Source organism: Hemicordylus capensis, chromosome 1 (genome assembly GCF_027244095.1).
Source record: "Hemicordylus capensis ecotype Gifberg chromosome 1, rHemCap1.1.pri, whole genome shotgun sequence".
NCBI classification, from domain to species: Eukaryota; Metazoa; Chordata; class Lepidosauria; order Squamata; family Cordylidae; genus Hemicordylus; species Hemicordylus capensis.
Window position 1 is genome coordinate 420,416,895 of NC_069657.1, and position 25,609 is coordinate 420,442,503.

The 25,609-nt window shown below is 40.6% G+C and overlaps 1 protein-coding gene across 6 annotated transcripts in view; it reads left to right on the top strand.

Annotated features, from left to right (window-relative positions):
• Window positions 1-14,476, top strand: part of LPGAT1 (lysophosphatidylglycerol acyltransferase 1) — a 103,805-nt gene extending 89,329 nt beyond the window's left edge. For 5 of the 6 annotated variants that reach the window (XM_053309984.1, XM_053310025.1, XM_053309995.1 and 2 more), the window contains 2 exons: window positions 5,717-5,823; window positions 12,693-14,476. In XM_053309984.1, coding sequence (XP_053165959.1) covers window positions 5,717-5,823; window positions 12,693-12,844 — 259 coding nt within the window. In that variant the 3' untranslated portion in view covers window positions 12,845-14,476. The remainder of the gene's footprint in view (window positions 1-5,716; window positions 5,824-12,692) is intronic. The other variant, XR_008319536.1, reaches the window with a different exon arrangement.
• Window positions 14,477-25,609: the final 11,133 nt, after the last annotated feature.

Here is a 25,609-nt window from a genome sequence, read left to right on the forward strand (position 1 = left end):
AGAGAAATGTTTATCACTCAGCACACTAGAACCAGGGGTCATCTCATGAAACTGAAGGCCAGGAAATTTAGGACTGACAAAAGGAGGTTTTTTTCCACACAGCACATAATCTATGGAATTCTCTGCCATGCAATGTGGTGATGGTCACTAGCTTGGCTGGCTTTAAAAGGAGCTTAGACAAATTCATGGAGGACAGATCTATCTTTGGTTATAGGTCACCTCCAGCCTCGGAGGCAAGATGCCTCTACCAGGCATCTCTACCAGTTGCAGGTAGAGTTGCAACTGGTATCTTGCCTTTCTACTAGTGACCCCCCCAAAGCAACTTACAATATCAACCATTAATGCAAAAATCCACATTAGCAATGAATTTGCTAATGTGAGGTTAAAATCTAACTCTCAGCTTAAAAATGGCAGCGACAGAAAAAGAATAAAACCAGTTATCCATTAAATGTTTGGCCAAATAAAATTGTGTTAACTTGACATGCAGGGGCAGTTCCTCCATTAGGCAAGATGAGGTGTCGGCCTCAGGCAGCAAGGGCAGACATCAGGCGGCAAGGGCAGACATTGTTTGCTCCGCTGCGACTCCTTGTGTGTGTTCAAAGTCAAGAACAACCTGTTGTCATTTTTTCCTTAACAGCAAGTCCAGGGGAAGGCCCTGAACAAATCTTGATGCTCATGATGAACTTTAAGAACAGCCCTGCTGGATCAGTCTCAAGGCCTATCTACTCTACCATCCTGTTTCCTGATGCCTCTGACAAGCCCATAAGCAGGAGGTGAGGGCTTGCCCTCTCTCCTGTTGTTGTTCACCTGCAACTGGTGTTCTCCTCTTACCTGCTGGCCTTGAGTCCCTCGCCGGTGCCGCCCTTTTATTTCTTTATTCATCTATCAATTTTTATACTGCCTTTCATAAAGCACCCCAAGGTGGTTTACAAAAGTTAAAATAAAATCAATAAAAACAATTAAACTTAAAAACCATACAACACCCCAAACCAACCCCCATAAAAAAAGACAACAGAAGCAAGAGAGCTTTCCCTTCACCGGGCTGTTTTGCTTTCTGGGTGCTCCACTGCCTTAATTTGCAGGGTAGTGGCAGCAAGCAGGACAGAATGTCTTCCATGCAGTACAACGAGGAGAGGCTGCTTCATGTAAGAATCTCTGTCCTGCTTGCTGCCACTGCCCTGCAAATTAAATTAAAGCAGTTGCATGCTCAGAAGGTGAGGCAGCCTAGTGAGAGGGGAGAGGGTGGGGCAGTGTGGGCGGCAGAGGCAGTGTTGGCATCGGGATGGGGCCAGTGGCTCCTTGCCTTTCGTCTCTAGTGGCAAAAGGCAATGCGCTCACATGGAGTGCAAAGGATAACAAAGTGTGTGTCTATCAAATGCTGGCAGTTGAATATCCTAGGATAATGTCTCAGGAAGGAACCTTGGGTATTTGAAAACAGCGAAAAAAAGGATGCAGTTTTCTCACTTTGTCTAGAGAGACATTAGTTATGCTACAATCTATTTATTTACTTACATTATTTATATACCACTTTTAGAGGAAAATAACAAATAAAATGTATTTTTAAAAACAGAAGCTATCATTAAGCAAATAAGAAACTTGAGGATGAACATACACTTTTAGCGCCGTGAGGCTACTTTGGAAGTGCAATCACCTTGTTGAATCTAAATAAATATTTCCAGGGTTGAATTTGGGAGAGCAGTTCTCTCCTGCAAGTTTTTAGCAGAAGCCAGCTGTACACGGTGCTGATTGGCTGCTGCTCATGAAATCGCCTAGAACTACCCTCCCAACCCTAGATCAGTTGCTCTCTTGGAGGGGGGGGAATCCTGTTATATTTATAAGGGGACAAATTATGTATATGCATAGATGAAGCACTTTTAAAAATAAGCAAAAACAGTGAGCCATCCACCTGAAGCAGGGGGAGAGGTCAAACTAGTGGCTGAGTCAGTATTTTATTTGCTGGTATGCATGTCTGACGTTGAATCTGTAAAGCATGGAGAAAGATGGATTTATGAGAAGCCAGAGAAAATGCAAAAATAAAGAGGGACATGGAGCAGAACATATTTCATAATTGTATTCAGACACTTCCCAGGTTCCCCTTGAGAGGCTGTGTTGTATAAAACATTGCACACTCAGCTGTAGCTTTTTCCGACACCTGAAAACCTTTTCAGCCTAATGAATACTATTTTAAATAGCCCTGAGAAATTTGCTAAAGCTAATGAAAACATAATGGCATGAGAAGGGCAAATGGAAGGTGCAATGGCAAACAAAATCCTATTATGGAAGTTTTTTTGCTTTAGACTGCCTTTTGTAGGCCAAACCTAGCTAAGTCATTTCATGCCTTTAACCGGAAGGCCAGTGCACAGCAGTCTTACATAAAAGAAGCCAAAAGGCACTTACTTTGGGCAGTTTACTAATGAGAATGGAGAGCTGCTACTTCCTTGACCTTTCCATATCTTCGAGGCCTGTTCAGGCTAAAATGCAATAGGAAGCTACGGAAAAAAAGGAGACCGCAATGATGGGAATTTTAATTTGTTTATGAAAAGGGCTGTTTAAAAAAACAATTAAATAAATACTTGACCTCTGGGATGCGAACTTTTAGTGGCATAATATTTTAGTGGGAACTTTGCTTCTAGTCCAGGCATAATATGGAACCATTGGTTGTGCTAACCACCATTTTCTAATTCATTTATTTTATTCATAGTTTTTATATCCTGCCATTTTGAGAATGTACAAGGTGACTTGCAACAATATAAAACCCAATGAAATCAGAAATTAAAAGTGAAATCTAAATATGAGAAGAGGTAGCATCCCCAGCAGATGGTATCCAGAATGCTAAAATAGCACAGACAACTAAATTAATATAGATTAAGAGCCAGCTTAAAAAGATGGGTTTTCCTGTCAGTGGAAGCAGGGAATGGTAGGTACAAAACTAAAGTGCCAGGGAGTTCCAGCTGCATGGAGACGGACCTCTCATGGGTGACCTCCTAAGGCAGAAGAACACACTGGAGGGCTGCCCAAGATTACCTCCAGGTGCAAACAGGCCCATATGAGAAGCAGCTCAGGTCCATTAGGCACAAGTTATTTAGGGCTGTAAAATTAATAAAACTACATGAAACCATGGTTTGTCTTAATCTTTGTTAAAGGATCCTTACCATAGTTTGAACTTCCAGAGGTACAATAGGAAAAATGTAGTTTACTGCTGGCTTGTCCAGATGCCCAGATAAACTGTGCTTTACTTGGTCCTGAATTTGACCTCAGCCCTGCCTGCCTGCCTGCCATCCTGGTTCCCTTACCTCCTCTACTTGCATCCATCAGTGTTGTGGCTTGTTTACACCACAGCTCTCAGGCTTGTTTAAACCCAGACTTCTGCTTCAATTGTGGTTTACAAATTAAGCCGGCATTTGAAAAAGATATTCAATGTTGGTTTCAATTCAAACACTCTTTAAATCATGTAGCTGCTAAGCAGATCATGATTTTGCATTATATCTGAACCCAGCAAATATCTAGTTTCACTTTCCTTTGGTCCATACTTAAAATGTTTACTTTTATCATCTGGCACAGAAGCTCTTTGTTCATTAAGAGATGGGACTATAGCTTCATGGTCCAGCCCATGCTTTGCAGAAGAAGGTCTCGGGTTCATTCGCTAGAACTTCTGTGGTGGGGCTGGGGAAAATACTTTTCTGAACCCACTGCCAGTCTGGTGTAGACCAGTAATCTTCACTCTTTTTCAAATGGCAGCCACCGGCAAAAAATCTTCAATGTGAGAATCATTTCTTACTGTGCTCACCTCCACAAAGTATAGTGCTTTTCTCAATGTTGAGAGGACTTTTTAAGAGAGACAGAGCCCTCTCCTAAGAGCTGTATGGGGAATGCCCTGGAAAGGGCTACACTTCCCAGGGGGCTGCCACTGTTCCCCAGGGCTTACAATGAAGAGCACTGGTGTAGACAGAACTGTCATCCCTTGCCAACTGTGTGTTTCCCGATCACAGTTTTAAGTATTCACAACTGGGAAATTGTGGCAGGTCTCACCCGAGTATCTGTGGTTTGGTGAGATTTTGGAGTAATTTTGGGGGTATCTTTGCTATTTCTGGGGCTCGGGGTGATTTCCGGGACTCGGGGTGGTTTACAGGGGTTTGAGAGTGATTTCTGGGGCTCAGGGGTGATTTTTTTAATTTTTAACTGTATTTTCCTGTCTTTTCCCCAACCGCGATTCCACTAACCCCCTTTCCCCAATGTATTTCTATTGCTCTCCAACCACAAATTCACCTACCGCAAGGTTTTCCTGGAATGGAACACTCACGGTTTGTGAGGGATGACTGTACTAAATGGGATGGAGTAACGATCGGACTCTGTATAAAACAGCTTCATATGTTCCTAAGATGCATTTTTTTTGCTCTTTAAATGTTCTGGCAAAATAGATCTTTTGTCATAGACTCAGCTGTGCATCAAGTTCCATGCTATGCAAGGGGACAGTCCTCCATTGCCCTTTGTGCTGGAGACTGCCCCTGCCTGTAGTGTGCAAGTCCTGGTGAAAGAGAGAAGTCTTGCATGGTGCAAGAGGGGGAACACAGTGATCTCTTTGGAGGTAGGAAATGGGAGCTGTGGGTGTGATGCCATGCTGTGTTGGCTGGATAAGAGTCTGCGCCTGGGGAGCCAGACCAGTAATTCAGTGTAGGAGGCACTACCTACTGTGGGTATTGTGATATTTTAAGTGATGTTGGTGACATGGGGGCTGGTCATAAGAAAGGGAACAAAGGAAAGGGTTGGCAAAATAATACATCTGTGCAAATATGCTTGAAGGACTCTGGTCACTTTGAAAGGTTGGGCTGGGTGGATGGACTAAATAAAAAGATAAGTGTTTGAAAGTATATTTGGAAAACAATTCTTCTAAAATGTATTTGTGAAATCTTGGGTTATAGAGTGGTAATGTGAGAATAATTTATAATGCTTTTGTATAACAGTGTTTGAAGGAATGAGGTAGATTGCTTCATAGGGGTATGTTGTAAATATTTTATTGACAAAATAGAGACTTGCAGTCACTCAGATAGGTATCTGAAATATTTTTCTCACAACTCTGATGATTGATTTTGACACTTTTTTGTGTCAAAGAACAAGTTCTTGTGGTGTACTTTGCATTACCTCTTGAAATCATTGCTTCTCCATTTTAGAATCTAGGGATGTTAGTAGTTTCTGTAAACCTTACAAAATATAAGTGCCTTTGTTGGAATAAAATGCAGTTCTTATAACAATATACTACCAACCAGGGAGTCAAATTGGTTCAGGTTGTTCCAGTTCAAGAAAAATAAAAGTTTGGTCCATCTAAGTTCAGGTTCAGTCTGATGCCTAGTCTGAACTGAAAACCAGAATGAACTTGTGTTTTCCCTTTAACTAGAGCAGAACTTGAACTATTATTTGAAAGTCTAACTTAAACTAGTTAGACTCCCTGCATATAGTGGGGTGTGCTTAAAGGTATTCTGAAATGTGTTCCTGTGTTGCAAGCAGTGAAAGAGGGGAAGGGATGAACAGAAGAATCTGTGTTTGTGATCTTTAATGTTCTTGAGAGTAATGCACACAGTGCTTCTAAAAACAGAATGAATAAATACTGGAGTATGTGCCAGCTCCTGATCTTGGAGTTTAAAGCAGAAAGCTTACCAGGTTCATCTTAAGAAGGGGAAAATATTCCATGGGTCTGAAGAATTGTTCTTTTTAAAAATAGGATTTTCCCAATTAAAGATGTACCTCTAGACCCTGAAGCCCTCGCTGTTTGGCTGTATCAACGATTCATTGAAAAAGAGGATCTCTTGTCACACTTCTACAAAACAGGTAAACCAAGAGGGGTTTTTTGTTTTTTTCAAATAACTTACATTTCAGCTATTTACAACTTGAATGGTCGTGATGCTGAAGGCAGGGAATTCCATGATGGTGTTACTACAAATATATAAATATATCATTCTTCAACAACAAACGTTCACAAAATTGTTTGCGTAGGAAAAATAATAATTCCCTATCCCCAAAGGGCTCACAATCTAAAAGGTGTCTCTGCTCAGTTAGTAGGGGTATGGCTGACTTTAGTGATGTTTAAAAGTACACATGAGTTTGGCCTCACCTTAAACTGTCATTCTGTTTGAAATAGTTTATCAGTTTACAAATCAGCTTTAGCTGGTATTCTGTTGGAAAGTAAAGTGATCAGCTATTCTCTGCAATAGAGAAATTCATTATCTGTAGGAGCATTTCCAGAAGGGGCTTTTAGCTCACTTCTCCTCGGGAATGGAGGGTATGCGTCAAATATCAGCCAGAATTACGCCGAAGTCATGTGAGCTATCGAGGAGCATTTCACACACGATTTGTGTTTTTTATTGCCCATTAGAGCGTAGCCCGATTTATTTCCAGGGTAAAAAAAAATCCACTTTTGGTGTCGGGTTTTTTGGGCAAATTCGAACTCATAGTAAACCCGTGGTAAAGCCTGCTGTCTGGAAATGTTCCAGGTGTCATAAGTTATGACCAGTGATCACAACAAACTTATTATTACTTACTGGTGTGCCAGCTACACATTTGTGGTTTTATATGCTTGCTATGTGCAAGTACATGAAATCCTCCAATTAGCATTTGTCTGCAAAAGTAATGTATGCATCACTCTAATTTAAACTGACTCTGACAGATGCGTTGGTCCCTGAAAATCCCAGAACATGTTTTCAGGAGGCAGAGGTGGATGTAGGGAGATGTGAGGAATCCCTGAAAATCATGCCTCTATTCATGTAATGAAAAACCTTTGTATGCCCCGCAGCATTAATATGGATTTCAGCCAAAGGGTCTTGTGGCACCTTAAACTTCAGCATCTTAATTGTAGCATATGTCATTTGATTGCATTGGTTACATTTTTTTCTCTTTATACATGTATCCTGTATAAGATACATACACACAAGTGAAAATAATACTTCATGTATCTGAAGTGAGCTCCAGTCCACAAGTGTTTATCCTATAATACACTTGTTAGTCTTTAAGGTGCCACAAGGCTCTTGGTTGAGAAGGGAATGGTGATTGCCCAAGAGATGTTGCCCGAAGGTCCTGGGGGTAGTGCTTTTAATGCTTAGGAAATAATTGAGGCTTGTTCTTCCCTGCTCCAAGATGAAGAGTCTACTTGAAGGACAGGGAACAAGGAATCCAGTAACCCAAGAAATTGCTCCTACCATCTGTGGTATAGCAAAGTTGAAGGCAACTTGGGAGCAAAATTGTAGGGGGGTGCATGAACGGTTCGACTGCAAACTGTTCCACTGCGGACTGGTCTGGCTTGGCGGTTTGGTCATGAACCAGACCAGCCTTCAAGAAAGGCAGTCTGGTCCGAGACTGAATCTGGACTGGCTCACGATGCACCGGTTTGAGGGGCTATGCTTGTAAAGGGGGGATCCAGTGAGGTTTCCCTTTTACAAGCAAAGGAGAATCCTGGCTTGAAAACTCTTCTAAAGGTGACTGGGGGTAAGCACCTTTAAAAGTAGATGTAAGGTGCTTACTGGTCTGGCAGCTACTCCTAAAAGCACCCCGGGGACAGACCCAGTACGTGGCGCTCCCCCTAGCAGCCCGTGTGGCAGCAGCGAGGTTCCGGATCTAACCTGGCCTCCACACACTTGGAGGCCATTTGTGTGACTTATGAGCATGTGTGGAGGCCAGGTCAGTTCTGGAACCCAAAACTATATCACAAAACCCATGAACAAGGACAAAGGCAATGATAACTGAGGCACAACGCAGGTAGTGACCAAATTAAACATGTAATAACAAATCCCCACAGGCACCCATATTATGACAATAAATGAATACAGTGATAAGGGCTAAACAAGCCCCACACGATAAAGAATGTTGAACTGGCAACAGTCACTGGAATGCTGGTCATAAACGATGATATATATGGTGCTGCTGTGCGAAAGACAGTCCTCAAAAATGCAAAGTGCTGCACTCTGAACAAAAACCTTCGCCTGAAAGGCTAGGCACAGAATTCTTGAAAGTAGAACTGGAATCTTGACAGACTTTCTAGGTTGTGGTCTGTTTCGTAAGTATCTTCATCAGAAGTATGGTAATCTGTGCATCAATGATCATAATAATGAAGCCTCAATCACACAAAATACATGGTGAAAACATGTAATGAATACAAACACACCAACCTTAAATCTGGAAAAGCCTTGTCACTAAAAGCAGCATCTCACCACCGTGCCTGCTTGGACATGCTATGCTCCTTAATGAATGATGCTTAAACTTGGAGTTAAATACTCTCCCCAACCATCAATCAATTATACAGTGAGTGGGAATATTGGACCAGCTGTGCTGATTTTAATATCCCTTTCTTTGTAATTTAATTATTTAAAGGAAACAGGAGAAGTCACAATTAACATTTAACCCATTGGAAACAGGATGCCTAGGATTTAGTCATTAATTTGAGCTCCCGGATTTTATCCCAACAGGAACGGGAAGTTCTAAATTTGGGTCTTAGTTTTGTTCCTATACCTAGATACAATGATTTTTATACCCGGGTAGATTTATTTAAATTGGTTAGACTTTTGAAATTAAAAAGTTTTTGGGGGGATTCACCCTCTGTCATTCCTGATGTAGTGAAACTCAAATCCAGGTTCATACCTAGTGGAGAGTATCCTGCGGTTCAGGTGTTCCAAAAAGTAGTGGAGAGAGACATTAAAAATCTGGAGATGAATAAGAGAGCTAGGGTGTCCAATTTCTCTACAGAGGACTGGCACACGCTTCATAAATTAGTGGATGATTCCAATATCATCATTAAACAAGCTGACAAAGGGGGAGCGGTTGTAATTTTAGACAAGGAGGACTATCTGATTGAGGTCAGAAGGTTATTGAGTGACAGAGACAGCTATAGTCCTATTTCCTATGACGCCACCTCCAACATTATGTCTTTTGTGAGAATAGTCATTAATGAAGCACTAGTCTTAGGGATTATCACCAATAACTTAGCAAAAGGTTTATTCAATCAGTACCCTAGGGTGCCAGTTTTCTACATCCTTCCGAAGATACATAAGGATGGTTTTCCACCTCCAGGGAGACCCATTGTATCCAGCTCTAATTCGATTCTAGAACCCCTTGTCATCTATGTGGATTCATTTTTGAAACCTTTTGTGTTTAAAACAAAATCATATATTCGGGACACCAAGGACCTCATTAGACAGTTGGAAGAGGTCAGCATTCCTAAAGGATCCCTTATAGAAACGCTGGATGTTTCTTCTCTGTATACTAGCATACCTTTAGCCAGAATGGTCATAGAGAGAGTATTGGAAACGAGGTACAATAAGGATCCTCCCACATATTTTTTGTTAGAATTAGTGGACCTCATTTTTGAGAAGACCTATTTTCGGTTTGATGACCAATTTTATTTCCAAATCAAGGGTGTTGCTATGGGTAGTTCTGTAGCCCCCAGTGTGGTCAATTTGTTCATGTCCTTTTTGGAAGATGCATTCATTTGGAATGAGACAGCTAATCCATTTTTTTTCTGAGATTTTTATGTATAAGCGTTTCATTGATGACATCTTAATCATATTTACTGATGCCACACTGTTTCAGTCATTTTTGGGGTGGATCAATGAACTTCACACCAATGTCAGATTTACCAGTAATTCCAGCCAGCACATGGTTCCATTCTTGGATACCAATATTTGGGTGAATAAAGAACATAAGTTGAGTTTCTCTTTATACAGGAAATCTATAGACAGGAACACATTTCTTCACTATGACTCTTGGCACCCTGGACATTTAAAGGACAATCTTCCCTTTGGCCAGTTTTTACGGGTCAAAAGAAATTCAACAGATATTATACATTACCGTAGGGAAGCTGATTTGCTATCCTCACAATTGGTTAATAGGGGATATCCGAAGGAAGTTATACATAGAGCAAAGATTAGAGCAGATACCACTAGACAAAGTGAGTTATTGCAGGATGCCCCGAATAAACAGCTGGACCATTTGATCTGGTCTATAGATTACACTCCATTATCTTATCAGATCAAAAAGATTATCTATAGACATTGGCATCTTGTTTCCGATATCCCTGGTTGTAAAAAAAACCCCTATGGTGGCCTTTAGAAAAACCAATTGTCTAAGAAATGTTTTGACTCACTCAGACTTTACAGTAAGACCACCAGTGAGTAGGGCTGCACAAGGTTTCCACCCCTGTGGGAATTGTGCAGCTTGTTCGTTCAGCCTTCCCACCACTGAATATTGGGACCCGGGTCTGAAGAAACATGTTAGCTTAAATTTTTTTGCTAACTATAACACGAAAGGGACTGTTTATGTCATAGTGTGTCCATGTAATCTGTGGTATATTGGGAGCACTATAAGACTTGTTAAGACCCGTGTTCTTGAACACAGATCTAGGCTCAAGCATAGTATATTAGATGTATAGTATATAGATGCATAGTATATTAGATGCCCCACTTGTGCCACATTTTGTTGAGAAATCTCACTCACCCAATGATTTCAAGTTTTTTGTGCTGTTTAAATTTACACCAAGGTCCTTCGACAAACAAGATAAGCAGAGGATCCTTCTTCAAAAAGAATCATTTTTATTCACAAGTTCAATACATGTATACCCAATGGGTTAAATGTTAATTGTGACTTCTCCTGTTTCCTTTAAATAATTAAATTACAAAGAAAGGGATATTAAAATCAGCACAGCTGGTCCAATATTCCCACTCACTGTATAATTGATTGATGGTTGGGGAGAGTATTTAACTCCAAGTTTAAGCATCATTCATTAAGGAGCATAGCATGTCCAAGCAGGCACGGTGGTGAGATGCTGCTTTTAGTGACAAGGCTTTTCCAGATTTAAGGTTGGTGTGTTTGTATTCATTACATGTTTTCACCATGTATTTTGTGTGATTGAGGCTTCATTATTATGATCATTGATGCACAGATTACCATACTTCTGATGAAGATACTTACGAAACAGACCACAACCTAGAAAGTCTGTCAAGATTCCAGTTCTACTTTCAAGAATTCTGTGCCTAGCCTTTCAGGCGAAGGTTTTTGTTCAGAGTGCAGCACTTTGCATTTTTGAGGACTGTCTTTCGCACAGCAGCACCATATATATCATCGTTTATGACCAGCATTCCAGTGACTGTTGCCAGTTCAACATTCTTTATCGTGTGGGGCTTGTTTAGCCCTTATCACTGTATTCATTTATTGTCATAATATGGGTGCCTGTGGGGATTTGTTATTACATGTTTAATTTGGTCACTACCTGCGTTGTGCCTCAGTTATCATTGCCTTTGTCCTTGTTCATGGGTTTTGTGATATAGTTTTTGTCTCTATTACCTGTGTTCCCCCAGTTTCCCCCCAGTTCTGGAACCATGCTGCTGCACGGGCGGGTGGGCTGCTGGGGGGAGTTCAGCACACTGGGACTGCTCCAGGAGGATTTCGAGGAGTGGCACCCGCCACCAGTGGACCAGTAAGCACCTTACATCTACTCCTAAAGGTGCCCTCTTGCCGCTCCTCCGCTTACCCTTTAGAAGCCGTTTCAAGCCAGGATTCCCCTTTGCTTGTAAAGGAGAATCCTCACCAAATTCCCCTTTACAAGCATAGCCCCTCAAACCACCAAACTGGTTCAAGCTAGTTCAGTCGGACACACTGGCCTGGCTGGTTGGTTCTACCGAACTAGTTTGCTGACTTGTGGCTCAGTCCGAATTCAGACCGAACAGCAAAGATCAGTCTCTGCATATTCCTACAGAACCCCTTCTTTGCGTGCCCTCTACCCACCTGCCAGAGAACAGGCCTGTTGAAAAGTACTGCCTCTTCTCACTGGGATTGGGTCTGTGCCATAGCGGAGTTGGAGCAATCACAGCTCAGTGGCAGTGGGGCAAGCACCCTAAGGGGCAGGAGAGGTGGCAAGTGTGGTCCCTGGGCACCCACGGGCACCTATAGTCCAGGTACACTGCACTAGGTAAGTACAGAATAACTGAGTGGAGAGCATGGACTGCAAAGGTCCAAGTGCAAAGCAAACAAATGCGAGGCAATCCTAATTTCATTCCAGCTGGTATAAATGTTCCCTCATAAAAGTGGCTAAGAGACTGGGAACAGGCTGTTGGATCATCTGCTGCCCTCCCACACACACTGAATCTCCCTTCTCACCTTAACTACAATGGCACTGACATTAAAGCTAACCAGGTGTCCTTCTTAAGTAGCTTAACTGATTTTCAGATCCTGATGAAGTAAGGAATCTGGTTAGTCTTAACTGCAGTTAACATTGGTGCCATTGTATCCTTTAACCATAGTTGAAGCACAAAAGTAGAATTTTCCAGGGAAGGAAGGGACTCTAGGAATGGACCTCATGATCCCACAACTAACTACTAATATTTTTAGGTAAAGGTAAAGTGCCGTCGAATTGGTGTTGACTCCTGGCAACCATAGAGCACTGTGGTTGTCTTTGGTAGAATACAGGAGGGTTTTGCCATTTCCTCCTCCCAAACAGTATGAGATGATGCCTTTCAGTATCTTCTTATATCGCTGCTGCCCGATATAGTTGTTTCCCATAGTCTAGGAAACATACCAGCAGGGATTCGAACCGGCAACCTCTGAGGCAGTGCTATATCTGCTCTTCCCTGAGCCCTTGTTACAATAATGATTAAGTAAAACTCTGATAAGGTAGCTTGAATGTGCAGCTAACAAGCTATTGCTTTTCCCTCCCCCAGGAGCATTCCCTCCCCTGCAGGGACAGAAGGAAGCTGTTTCCCGGGAGATGACCCTTAGCAATTTGTGGCTAGTTCTCATACAGTTCCTTGCATTTTTGTCAGGTGGTATGTGGTACTGCATCCTTCAGTATTTTTATCAATGCCTATTTTAAAAGGTGAATTAATGGGACCTGAGTACACAATGAGGAACTTGGTACTTTACAGAGTGCATCATGTTATGTGTGCAAATGTGAATATACCAGGCGAAAGGAGCATATTGGATGGACTTTCTCCCCTCCTCTGGGGGTATTTTAAACTCCGCTAGAAGGTGAGGATCAGTAACATAACAACCCAATTATGTATTTTTAAAACTGTCATATTTTTAAAAGGTGTGTCCCCTCCACACACAGACATCAGCAAATTTGGCATTTGAACAAGAGATGCAATTATACAGCCATCACGGGTGAACATCTGCAGCAGGAATGCTTTCGCCACAGGTAGTATTCAGCATTGTAGTTAAAACTTGGAACCTTCAGCAACTTTCTCTCCAGTAGTCTGTACTGCAAGTCTTGTGGTAGAGATCCCTCATCTGCACAAACTCGAATTGTATTGTAATTAATCATGCTGGATCTGTTTAATATATTCTGCAGACCTGGTTATATGGTATTGTGACTACCCCATGTTACCTGTTTAGTAGAGACATATTTTTTGGGGTAACAATATCAGAGTGAGATCTTGTATTGGATACATAGAAAAGGAGAACTACTTGCAAAAAGGCATTATGGTATCATGAAGTGTTGAAAGAATTGTGCATACCTCATCGCCCCATCTATCCCTTGTGAATGTCCTCTTATAAGAGTGCATCAGAAAATGGCACATCACTTAAGCTACTTCCCATTTTGGTTTTAGAATGCATTTTGTGAATTGATAATCCATCTTTTTTGCAAAATGCACTTTTGAAAATGCAATACAACAAAGGAAAGGAACATAGGTTGAATACATTTAGATGCTGCTCTTAACAGATTGGATTCTTGAGCGCTATTAGCAGTTCCGAAAGCTGTGGATTTTCAGCACTAAAAGTGTGTAAATGGCCACAGTATAGCCAAGGTAGTGGGGTTTTTTAACCTTACAGAGGCCTTTTATTTCCATTGGACACAATAGCACTCAGACCATCTGTGGAAAAGTTTACATATACATGCCAAGCACCTCGATACTTCACTTATAGGAAAAATAAGAGGTTCTTAGCCTAGACACTCAACAATATATCTAATCAGTGGAGTTATACAATAGGAAGATACTTGCTTTACCATCCTTACCTACTGAAGAATTCTCTAAACCATGAAGGGCATTATTAAATCTGCCATCTTGCTGAAGAATGTCACTGTCATAGAAAGGGATTTTTTAAATTTAAAAGGCAGATTGGCATGACAGCAGGGTTTCAGGTGATCACTTTACAGTTTATAATGGTGTTGAAGGAAAGGCATCTGTGTTTGCTGTCTTTCACTTTTGGAATGTTTGGCATCATGGATCTGTGACTACATCCAAGATAAATCAAAGAACCATTCCTAGCAAACAGTTTCAAGTCTATACATACAGACCTGTAGAACTGGACTGCAGTGGCAGAATGTTGTCTTCTATGGACTGTAATTTTTTTCTAAGAGCCAAGTCAACAGTAGTTGTTTGTGCTGAGTTTGCAGTATATATTATCCTGTGTTTTTTTTGTTTTTTTTTGTTTTGTTTTCCCCTCAAATTACATGAGAACCAGTTTTGGTGAGTAGTATACAAAATAAAAATATAAAACCACAGCATCATACTATTTCTTTTATTCTGAGTGGGGAAGAAGGGAAGTGGAAAGAGGCGAATTTCCCCTAGTTATGTGCATAAAATGTCAGCTACTAATAATAAAATGCCAAATGCCATTTCTTAATCATGAAATATATGTTAACATGACTGATGGCAAGGGTGCATTCTAGAAGATGCACTGATTTGACTTAATTAGGTTGATACTGTTTCCAGGTGAAATGCAAAAGGCAGTGTTCATATGTCATTTAACCTTGAATATAAAATTAGGTGTTTGAACCTGTCTTTTTGACACATGAACAGCTGAATACTAATGTAAGAATAAAATCCATTTTATACCAAAGGAACCTGTTGTCAGGGAGGTCAGGTTTCCTTTTTTACTCCTGTTTGCTTTGTTGAACTATTACTACAGCAGGCAGTAGGCTTCATTGGCCACATTGCAGGAAGTTGTTCAGGAGTTCATTCCTGGTCATTTGATATATGTGGCTATAAATCGGAGCTCCAGTCTTTAAGACACACATCTCAGCCTGGGATGCAAAGCAACAGCTGTTGTTTTAGTGAATAGTTTAATTAGAAATATTCTATCCTACTTTGGGAAGGGCAAGGTGATTCTAAATGGGAGATTTATTTCTAAAAATAGATCTATTTTTATATACTTAGTATAAAGCTAAGTATGCATTTTACTGGTTTTTAAAGAAACATTAGCCTTGTTCAAGAATACAATTTTCCCACTTGTAAATACTATTTGCAGTGTCCCAGAATAATTCTGTAAGTACTGATTTACTGCTTAATTAACAGGAGGGGATAGCCATAGGTGTTCAACATAACCAGGAGCTTTTTCAGATGGCGACTTTACTGTGACTTTACTTTGGGAGGGTGGGTGTACATTCACAAATCCACCAGATTTAGCCCAAAGTCTGTATAATATTTCAGAGAACACTTCTCACACGATTCATGTTTTTCCCTCTGTATTGGAACCTAGCCCTAGTTATGTCCAGGGTTAAAAAAAAAAAAATCTTTTTTGCATCTGAGTATCTGTTATGTCCTGAACTTGCAGTAAAGCCTCATGGTAAACTCGTCTGAAAAGCCTCCCGGTCTCATTTCAATTTGTCTTTTCACGTGGCTGAATGCCACATTTTAAGGCACTGGTGGCCATTCAGACGGCTAGATTATCATCATGATCCCAATTACATTACATGAAGTAATGTCCCATGGTTATCACTTTCAATCAACATGTGGGTTTAGTCACCTTCGATTGATTCCTTCCTGACTGTACTGGAAAATGTGAAGAACTTTAGATCATTGTATCTCCTTCATGGTTGAGCCAGGAGATCTTATGAAGGAACATTTGTTGTTAGGGACTCTTCTTAAAAACAACAAAAGCACCTTTTCATCCTCCATTTGAACTACTGTCTTCAGGCTACTTACCTATCCTAGAAAAGCCCCACTGAATTTAGCAGGACCAAATCCAGAACAAGTATATTTTTAAGAACACAGAAGAATAAAAAGAAAACGAGTTAAGGAGAAACTCAAAATGAGTGTTTTTAGTGTGTGTGTGTGTGTGTATACATACATACATACATAATGTTGTACCTATGCACTAAGCTGATTTATTCTGCTTGAGCACAGCAGTTCTGTTGATACCACCCAGAATTCCTGTGAGTTAATACTGGCTTAGCTTCATTGCCAACTAACCCACCATTTAATACAACCAGCATTTAATTTTGAGAGATAGGCCAGCATTATTCTAGACTCTCTGTCTCTTGACAGTCTTTATAGTGATGTAAAGCTCTTAGGGGGTGAGGAAGCAGTTAATATAATTTGTAACTTCATGAACTCTTTCACATCCTTTGAGTCATTTAATGCCATGTACAGTTATTTTACTGTAACACCATTATTCTATACTGCCCAGAGCCTCTGGATGGGGTGATTTATAAATGTAATAAATAATAATAATAAATAAATTCTGATAAACATTTCCTAGTTCCATATTTGCAATCTCCAACTCAAATTAGGATCCACACTTTAACAGAAACATGCATTGCAAGGGGCAGGGAGAGAATCCACTCTTTTACCACTATAATGTGATGTACAGTATCTCAGCTGAGAGCCAGTAATGAGCTACTAATCTATCTAAATAATTTTGAATGGACAGCTTTGCACAACTGCTGGCAAGTCTGGTTCCCAAGGAGTATGTGCTTCCAGAGGATGTGTCTTCTGAACCCCCTGAACCAACCCCCAACTTCTGCATGTACTCAACAGCATTTGTAATCCCCATTTGAAGTTGGACAGAGAATGTCAGGTGAATTTTGGGTGGAAGTGAGGAGTCCACTCAGGAACCAAACTGTGACAAATTTGGCTGATGTTGTTGGGAGCACGTGCTCTTGCGAACTGAAGCATCCAAGGAACTGAACTTGCTGACAGTCATGCAAAGCGTATGTACCCATAACTCCCTCTGAAAACAGGTTTTCCATTATATGCCATCTTTTTAAATGCTTCAACCCACCATATTGCTATGTCAATATATGAACATTAGCAGCTGTGGACATGTCGTGATTTACACAAGATCATGCAAAGCTCACCCAGTAATAAATACATTATGGCTCACCAACACACAGGAACATTTTTCAGCAGCCTCACCATGGAGGCCATAAAGTTAGCATTAGCCTCTTGGATACCTGAATACTGGAGGCTCCTTTGGTTAAAGCCTTTAATGGAAGGTGGGGCTGGTTCACTCATATAGCCTTTTGCTACCACTTACATGCTTACTTGCAGAAAACTTTCTGAAAAATGTGTCCAGCAGAATATTGTTTTAGCAAATGTAATGGTTCAAAATGACCTAATTGCATTGTGGAGGAAGATGTACAAAGCACAAGGATTAAAATAAATATTGGTGTAAAGTGTTTGGGATTGCTTCTTTCTCAGCTTTAGTATGGGTATTAGACACCAACTGAATCTATTCTTATAATCTTCCAATTTTACATTTAACTAGGTAATAGAACATTAACTAGATAATTTTTTAATATATATGAAGACTGTTTATGAATCATTTATTAACAGGAAACCATCAAGGTCTTAAAAGTTTAGATCTACTGCCATACAAGTGATGCCATACAAGTGATGCGTGCCATTCACACACAGTTCCTCCCCCTCCCTGAGCTGCTAATCTCTTTTCTACAAATTTCCTTGTAACTTTACACACTGTATTATTCTAGCAAGAACTTTCATGTTATTTTAAACCTTACTTTAAAGATCCCAGAGTTTTATGGTGTTCAGGAAGCAAGATACTCTCTTTGGAATTAACCCAGAATATATGAGGTATATGAAGACATCTACACATGAATGCATGAAACTTACTTGATTACTCAATAGCAGATGATTGACCTGTTGCTGAATGTATGAACTGCCTCAATTGCATTTTGAGGTGATAGGAAACCTCTTAACTGTGGTGGCTCTTTCATACATGTAGACATCAAGTGATGCCGGGTATGTGCGGACTAGTCTCACAGTTATGCAAACAATCTTTAATGTACCAAGTGCTGCTGCTGCACAACCATTGTAATGGGGACTCGCCATATACCCTACTGGAATTACTGGCCATTGCATTTGGTGGTTTTGTACCCAAAGCTCCTTTTCTTTCTTATTACTATTAAATGTAGCTCATCATCTGTTTGTAGAAAACAATAAGCATACTGAACAACTGTGTGTGGTAGCAGTTAGACTTCACACAAATAAAACATTATGTACTTGGGACCAAAGTTAGTTAACATTCGGAATTTTCAAGCTACAAGTTGGTATGAAAGAATGGTATGGAGAGAGATGCTCACTGACTGGCCATGGTTTTTGTTCTGTACAAAACCAGACATGATAAATGAAGCTTATAGCTGAAGCTACTGTACTATATGGAAATAAAAGAGCCATGTGAAAGAAATTATGCATTAAATGGCATGTTTTTTCAGAGTTAAATGGTTTGTAGTGGAAAAATTGGAATGGGGGGAGGAACCCTCAGATTTCAAGGTTATCAGAATCGATTCTGAATTGCTTTATTTGAGTTGCACAAAACTTGTAGGCTGCCTAGTTTATATATCTGTCTAGAGAAATTCCTTAAAATGTGTGGCAATTTTTAAAAAGTCTATGCATTTTATTACATTTCTTAAATTTCCAGTACAACCTTACATTGAAAATCTGCTGTTAAGTTAATTTCCTCAAAATGGTGTGAATGTTGGGGTTTGAGATGTCCTATTATTCAGTGTGGTCTTTCATCTATCTGTTTTCTCTTCATTTTATGCTGCAAATGTTCAGAATGAATGACAACTATAGAGTGATTCTGTTAAAGGGCTGGTCACATTTGGATTTCAGTGTTATCCCCCCCCCCCTTAAATCCATTAAACACTCAACATTTTTTTGTGATAAGATACATCAAATTATGCTTTTCTTCACATAGACACATAGATGGCATTATTTGATTTTGTGTTATGGTCCAGCGTGAAGAAAAATCTGTGTGTGTTTTCAGTATTATTTTATAATTGTTACTAGGATGTTGGACAGGGAAGGGCAAAATTGTATCCACTTTATTTTGCTTACCTAAAAACATTGAATCAGTTGTGCTACCTGCTCTTGCTGAAAGTTTGTCTTTAGTAAGCTGAATATATGGCTTGTTAACATTTGCTTTCAGTATGTCATTGAATAAGTAGTATTTTGATTTAATAGCTCTCAGGAATAGCATAGAGACTACTGTGCAAGAAGCGACTGGGTTGTGTTTTGCCATTTTAATTCAAATTTGCTGATTAGGTAATACTCCTACATAAATCTTTTCAAATACCTGGAACCCATGAAATGAGGCTGTGATAGGCTCAGATTTGTTTAAAGGATAGAAGATAGGGATCTCCGAGTTGGATTTCAATGTAAAAAAAATACTTTCCTAAGAAGGATGCTGCCATTATGGGTTGTTGGTTTTTTGCAATATATGTAGCCACCTAAATTTAAAGAACTTTTAGCTTTTTTAAAAAAAGCAGCAATATTTATTTTTATTTTTATTATTTAACATATTTTTATACCACCCAAAAGACAAGTTCTCTGGGTGGTTTACAAAAACAATAAAAACAACCAATAAAAAGATTGACACATTTCAACAATTACAATTTTAAAAAGTTAAAATGATCAAAACACTATTAAAACAATATCTAATTAAAAGCCTGGGTGAACAAATGCGTCTTGACTGCCCTTCTAAAAGCTGTAAGAGACGGAGAGGCTCTTATTTTATCAGGAAGTGTATTCCAAAGCCTTGGGGCAGCAATGGAGAAGTTAAATGGTGCCATTCACTTTATGGCCATAAGATATAACGCTCTAGATAATATTAACACTAAGGCCTGGTTCAGACTAACAGCCTCCACAGGAGCATGATGTGGGCTTGTGACCTGACAGAACTAGTGTGGAGGTGTGGTCTTTGTGGCCACTATGATTTGTTGCTTTTGTGTGTGTGCTTTTTTTTTTTTTTTTAAGCTGCCACAACAGTCCAAATCTCAGGGGCTGCGTGAACAGAATATGTAGGCATGCCAGTTCCCAGAAACTGCTCTTCAGTAAAAGTGCTGTCTGTTCAGGAATCCAGAGGTGGCCCTGCATGCTCCCAAAATGCTCACATAGGAGTTGCCATTAGCCTGAACCCTTAGTCCAGTGCTCTTTAAATCTTGTTGATGTGACTCTAATAGGTAATTGGAAACAAATGGAACTCTTAGGAGCAGACTGAAGCACCTTGCACAATCTAGAGAGCTGTGTAATGGTTAACGTCTACCTCTTTGTTTCACTTCTGGGTTTTGTTTGGATTTGGATTTATATGTTGTTGTTTTCTAATAATTAAAAGTGTTGTTTAAAAATAAGAGGGAGGTGAGATGGAACCTGAAAGCTGAAGTTTAAAGCACTAAAAGATCCGGTGCTGACCAGCCCTGTTCTGCACGTATTTGACAAAAGCCATTGTTTTTAATTCTTAATATAAACAATGTATGTTTGTAAAGTTCCTTCCTGCTTGGGTGGGGGGGAATGTATTTTTAAAAGGAAAAAAAATCCCTCTTTTGGCTATAAGAATGTCAGCTGTATGAGCAGGTATGACCATATCATAACATGCTGATCAGATATAAATCAATAAAATTTATACCTCTCAGGACTCTGATCTTTGTGTTTGATCTTTTGGGTACTCTGCTAGCATATCTATTGGATTCTCCAGCTCAAAAGTGCTGAGGTCTTTCAGCAGATACAGCGCGAAACAAGTTGCTTGAATTACATGTACTGTAGGGATGTGCAGCAGTGATGTTTGCTGATGTGATATTTCTTCATGAACCTTGACCAGAAATACCTCTTCCCCAGGTTGACTGGTGCTCCCCTAACAATACTATTCTGGTATTCAAAGACCATGCTGGAAATAGGCTTGAGGGTTGCAGATTACTTGCCTATCTTCATTGCAATGTACATAAATTGCATAATAATTGCCAAAGAGTGGTGGTTGCAAACCAATCACTTCTCAGCTAAGCACCTCATAAATGGAGTAGTTAATCCTCCTGGATGTGAGAATGTTTAATAAAGCTTTGATAAGACACCTGTCCAGTTGGCGCACATTAACATTATTGGACTTACCTGTTTTATTACCGAAACTTGTGTTTAAACCAACCGTGTGAGAGTCATGTTGGATTTGTTCCTTTGACACAAGAATGATTTCTGGTCTCCTAATGTTGGGCCACACATTGACTCAGTTTAAAATACCATCTCAAACCACGGTTTAGATCAGGAGTGGCAAACCTTGGCTCTCCAGATGTTGTTGAATTACCATCTCCCATTATCCTCAGCCACAATAAATTGTAGAGAAGGAGAGCAAGGTTGTCTACTTATTGTTTCAATGGTTATTTCTGAGCTTGCACAAACCTCAAGCTTCTATGCCCCCCACTCTCAAACCCCAGTACCTCAAGTTTGGACATAGTGGGGAACTGCAACTTGAAAGCAGAAGCTTTTGATTTCCTCTTGCACACAGAGGAATGCGGGAGAGCCCAAGGCTCATGCTGGCTCTTTCTCATAATGCCAAAAGTGATCTGCTGTATCTGAACTGGGCCCTCTTATGTTTGGAGATGGGATAGGGGAACACCACATTGTAATACAGAGAATAATCTAATCACATGATAGTGATTACCCCACATTCTGAATCCTACATTACATCTAATATTTAAATCCAGGGTAGAGAATGTATGGTTTTCCATTCAGATGATCGTTTGTACACATGTAGAGGAATCTAATCACATGTTGAAAGCATTGTCTGAGCTGGTCCATTTACAACTGAATTTCTGAAATGTTTCCTAGGAATGCTTGTCACCGTGAGTATTCCCATAGAGGGCCCACAAGATGCCGCTGGAAGCTTACAGGCAGGAGTTGAGGGCATGCCCTCTCTCCTGCTGATACTCCCCTGCAACTGGTAGGAACATAAGAAACTGCCATATACTGAGTCAGACCATTGGTCTACCTAGCTCAGTATTGTCTTCACAGACTGGGAGCGGCTTCTCCAAAGTTGCAGGCAGGAATCTCTCTCAGCCCTATCTTGGAGAAGCCAGGGAGGGAACTTGAAACCTTCTGCTCTTCCCAGAGCGGCTTCATCCCCTGAGGGGAATATCTTGCAGTGCTCACACATCAAGTCTCCCATTCAGATGCAAGCAGGGCAGACCCTGATTCGCTATGGGGACAAGTCATGCTTGCTACCACAAGACCAGCTCTCCTCTCTGAGATATCCTCCTCTCCGAGGCATCCTGCCTTTGAGGCTGGAGGTGGCCAATAGCCTTCCAACTAGTAGCTGTTGATAGACCTCTCCTCCATGAAGTTACCCAAACCCATTCAAACCTATATCTAGTATTGTGGTTTTGAGTAAACTCCATGCATTCTGGAGCAAAGTGACTCTCCTGATTTTCCCTTTCAGTTTTCTTTTCACCATATGCCTCATTTTGGAGAAGTTTCCTCATCTGAAATTCAAAGTGTCTGTGTTAGACTTCCCTAGTGATTCTCTCCCCACATATATGCTGAATTTGATCGCACTATGGTCACTGTTCCCTAAAGGGTCCATGACACTGACATCACGCACCAGCTCCTGGGTGCCACTCAGGATTAAGTCCAAGGTCAACTTATCTCTGGTTGGTTTCAAGACCAACTGTTCTAGGGCACAGTCATTCAGCATATCTAGAAATTTGACCTCTTTGTCATTACCTGACTGAATTCACCCAGTCTATGTGTGGGTAATTGAAGTCACCCTTTATTTACTGCCCTGCCTCTCCTTGACGCCTCCCTGATTTCCTTCTGCAACTCCCGGTCACTGTCAGCGTTTTGATCTGGAGGGCGATAGCACGTCCTCAGTAGCACATTTCCTTTCAGGCCTTGTATTGTCACCCACAGGGTTTCTGTGGAGGACTCTGGTCCACCTAGGTTTTCTACCTTCTAAGATTCGATCTCTTCTTTAACAGACAGTGCTACTCTACCTCCAAGGTACCCCTCCCTGTCCTTTCTATAGACTTTATATCCAGGGATAACAGTGTCGACTGGTTCTCACTGTTCCACCAAGTTTCTGATATGCCCACTGTATCTATTTCTGTGTTAGCAACCAAGCACTCCAGTTCACCAATGAACAAAACTTCTCTCCAAACCCTTTTAAAAAATTGTGTAAGTTAAAACATAAAAAGGAAACTGCAACAAAGAAAATATGTTTTGACATATACGTCAGCGTCCCACTGTTTATAATCCATACACTTCTATCTATGACTTTCCGCAATCTAATTAAGCTCCTGGTTAATACATAACAGAAAGGAGAGGAGGGGGAGATTGATGACTCACAGCTATGCCTGTTTATCGCTGACACTGAGAGAGAGAGAAACTAGGAGAGGGAGGGTATGAAACAAATGTTACTTGTACCCTTTAATGGCCTATGTACTCTGATTTCTTTCATTTCTTCTTTCCTGTTGACCTCAAGCCGTAATTTATCCAGTTATAGAAAGGTGGTGCCGTTGAGTCAGTGTTGACTCCTGGTAACCACAGAGCCACATGGTTGTCTTTGGTAGAATACAGGAGGGGTTGACCATTGCCTTCTCCCGTGCAGTATGAGAGGATGCCTTTCAGCATCTTCCTATATCACTGCTGCCCGATATCGAGCCTGATGTAGGAGTTTCCCATATTCTGGGAAACACACCAGTGGGTGTGTTTCCCAACTGGATTCAAACCAACAGTCTCCTGCTCTCTAGGCAGGTTGCTTCCCTGCTGCACCATTACGTGGCTATCCAAATATAATGCTTCCCTTATCTTTCTTTTTAAGTGTACACTATTCAGATTCTAAAATGTGTACTTTGAGAGGCATTGTTATTCCATTATGTTCGGTTTTAATATGTATCGACCATGGCTTATCCCTGTATATGTATTTAGAACCTGCTAGGCTTTCTTTGAATCTGGTGACCAGATGTCTTTCTGTTTCCCCTATGTAATTTTCACCACATTCTCCACAAGTGATTTTATAGACAACCCCTTTCTCCTTGCAATTGCCTTCCCCATTTTCACAGACTGGGCAGGCTTTAGTTTCACACTTTTTGTTGTATAATCTGGATCTTACTAGTTGTTGCTTCAAGGTTTTAGTGGTTGAGCACACTACGTTAGCATTGATGCCATATTTCCTTAAACCTTTCAGGCATTGCATAATAAAATTATTAGAAATAAAGGGAATCATTAACACAGGTAAGCCTGCCTCATATTTGGAACCCTCTGTTCCTCTTAAGGGGAATTTATATCCATTTAGCTCTTCTAATCTCTTAGCTTTTTCTATAGTCTGTCCCTTATAGTCCTGAGATGAATATAAGGAACAACTAAAACTGTTACTCTCAATGGACAGATCAAGTTTCCTAGGAGGGCACTGTAACAGCTAGAGCGAGCATGCAGTAGTAGTAGTTAGAATGTCAGACTAAGATTGTGGAAACTCAGGTTCAAACTCTCTCTTGGCCATGCTGTGCGCTCTCTCTCTCTCTCTCTCTCTCTCTCTCTCTCTCTCTCTCTCTCTCTCTCTCTCTCAGCCTAACCTCATAGGGTTTTCATGAGGATACAAAAAAGAAAAAGAAAAAAGCAGCCATGTACACTGCAACTAAAAGGAGGATATAAATTAAATAAAAAATAAGGGAAGTCTGATTCCTTCCAGCCCTGTGCATGTTTTGATTCTACTAACTGTAGTCCAGGAGTTAGACTCACAAATTTTGGCCATGGGTACCATCTCAGGGGATGAATGCTCAGTGATGTTTGGCAATATCTACCCACCCCCACCCTAGAGGTGAAAAGTGTGTGATAGCATTGCTGCACTTACAACTTTTTCTGTGTTGCCCCTTCTTTATCTCTATCCCCAAACTATTAAGGAAGATTGCAGTCATTTTTGCAGAGAGCAAAGGGTTATGCTAACAATGAACACATTGCTGTACTCTCCCCATGGAGTAATATTTGGAGAAAATAGCGCTTCTTGTGTCTTTAAGACTTTTTAAAGCTTTTAAAACACCAGTGAAAAGTGGGCCGCTGCGGGCTTGATGGTCAGGACAATCAAAGCATGAGAACACACTGAAAGCTGAAGTACTGCAATGCTGTACCTCACCTATTTTCCATTTCTAGGGATGTAGGCCTTGTCAAAAATCACAATGCACTCATTCTCTCAGATGGTACCAACCACCCAGCTGGCTCAAGTCTTAAAGGTAAAGTGTGCCGTCAAGTCCATTCCAACTCCTGGCGCCCACAGAGCCCTGTGGGGTTTTTTGGTAGAATACAGGAGGGGTTTACCATTGCCACCTCCTGTGCAGTATGAGCTCATGCCGTTCAGCATCTTCCTATATCACTGCTGCCTGATATAGTAGCAATGGGGATTTGAACCGGCAACCTTCTGCTTGTTAGTCAAGCATTTCCACACTGCACCACTTAAGGTGACTACGGACTATTTTAGTAAGGGGAGAGCAAGTGACTCTATTCACCCCCAGCATAGTATCTTGTGGCTGTTGCTGGATTTAAAAAAAGAGGGGAGAAAGGATTGTGAGCCCTTTGGGGATAGGGGACCATCTTATCTATTATTTTTCTATGTAAACCACTTGGGGAACTGTTGTAGA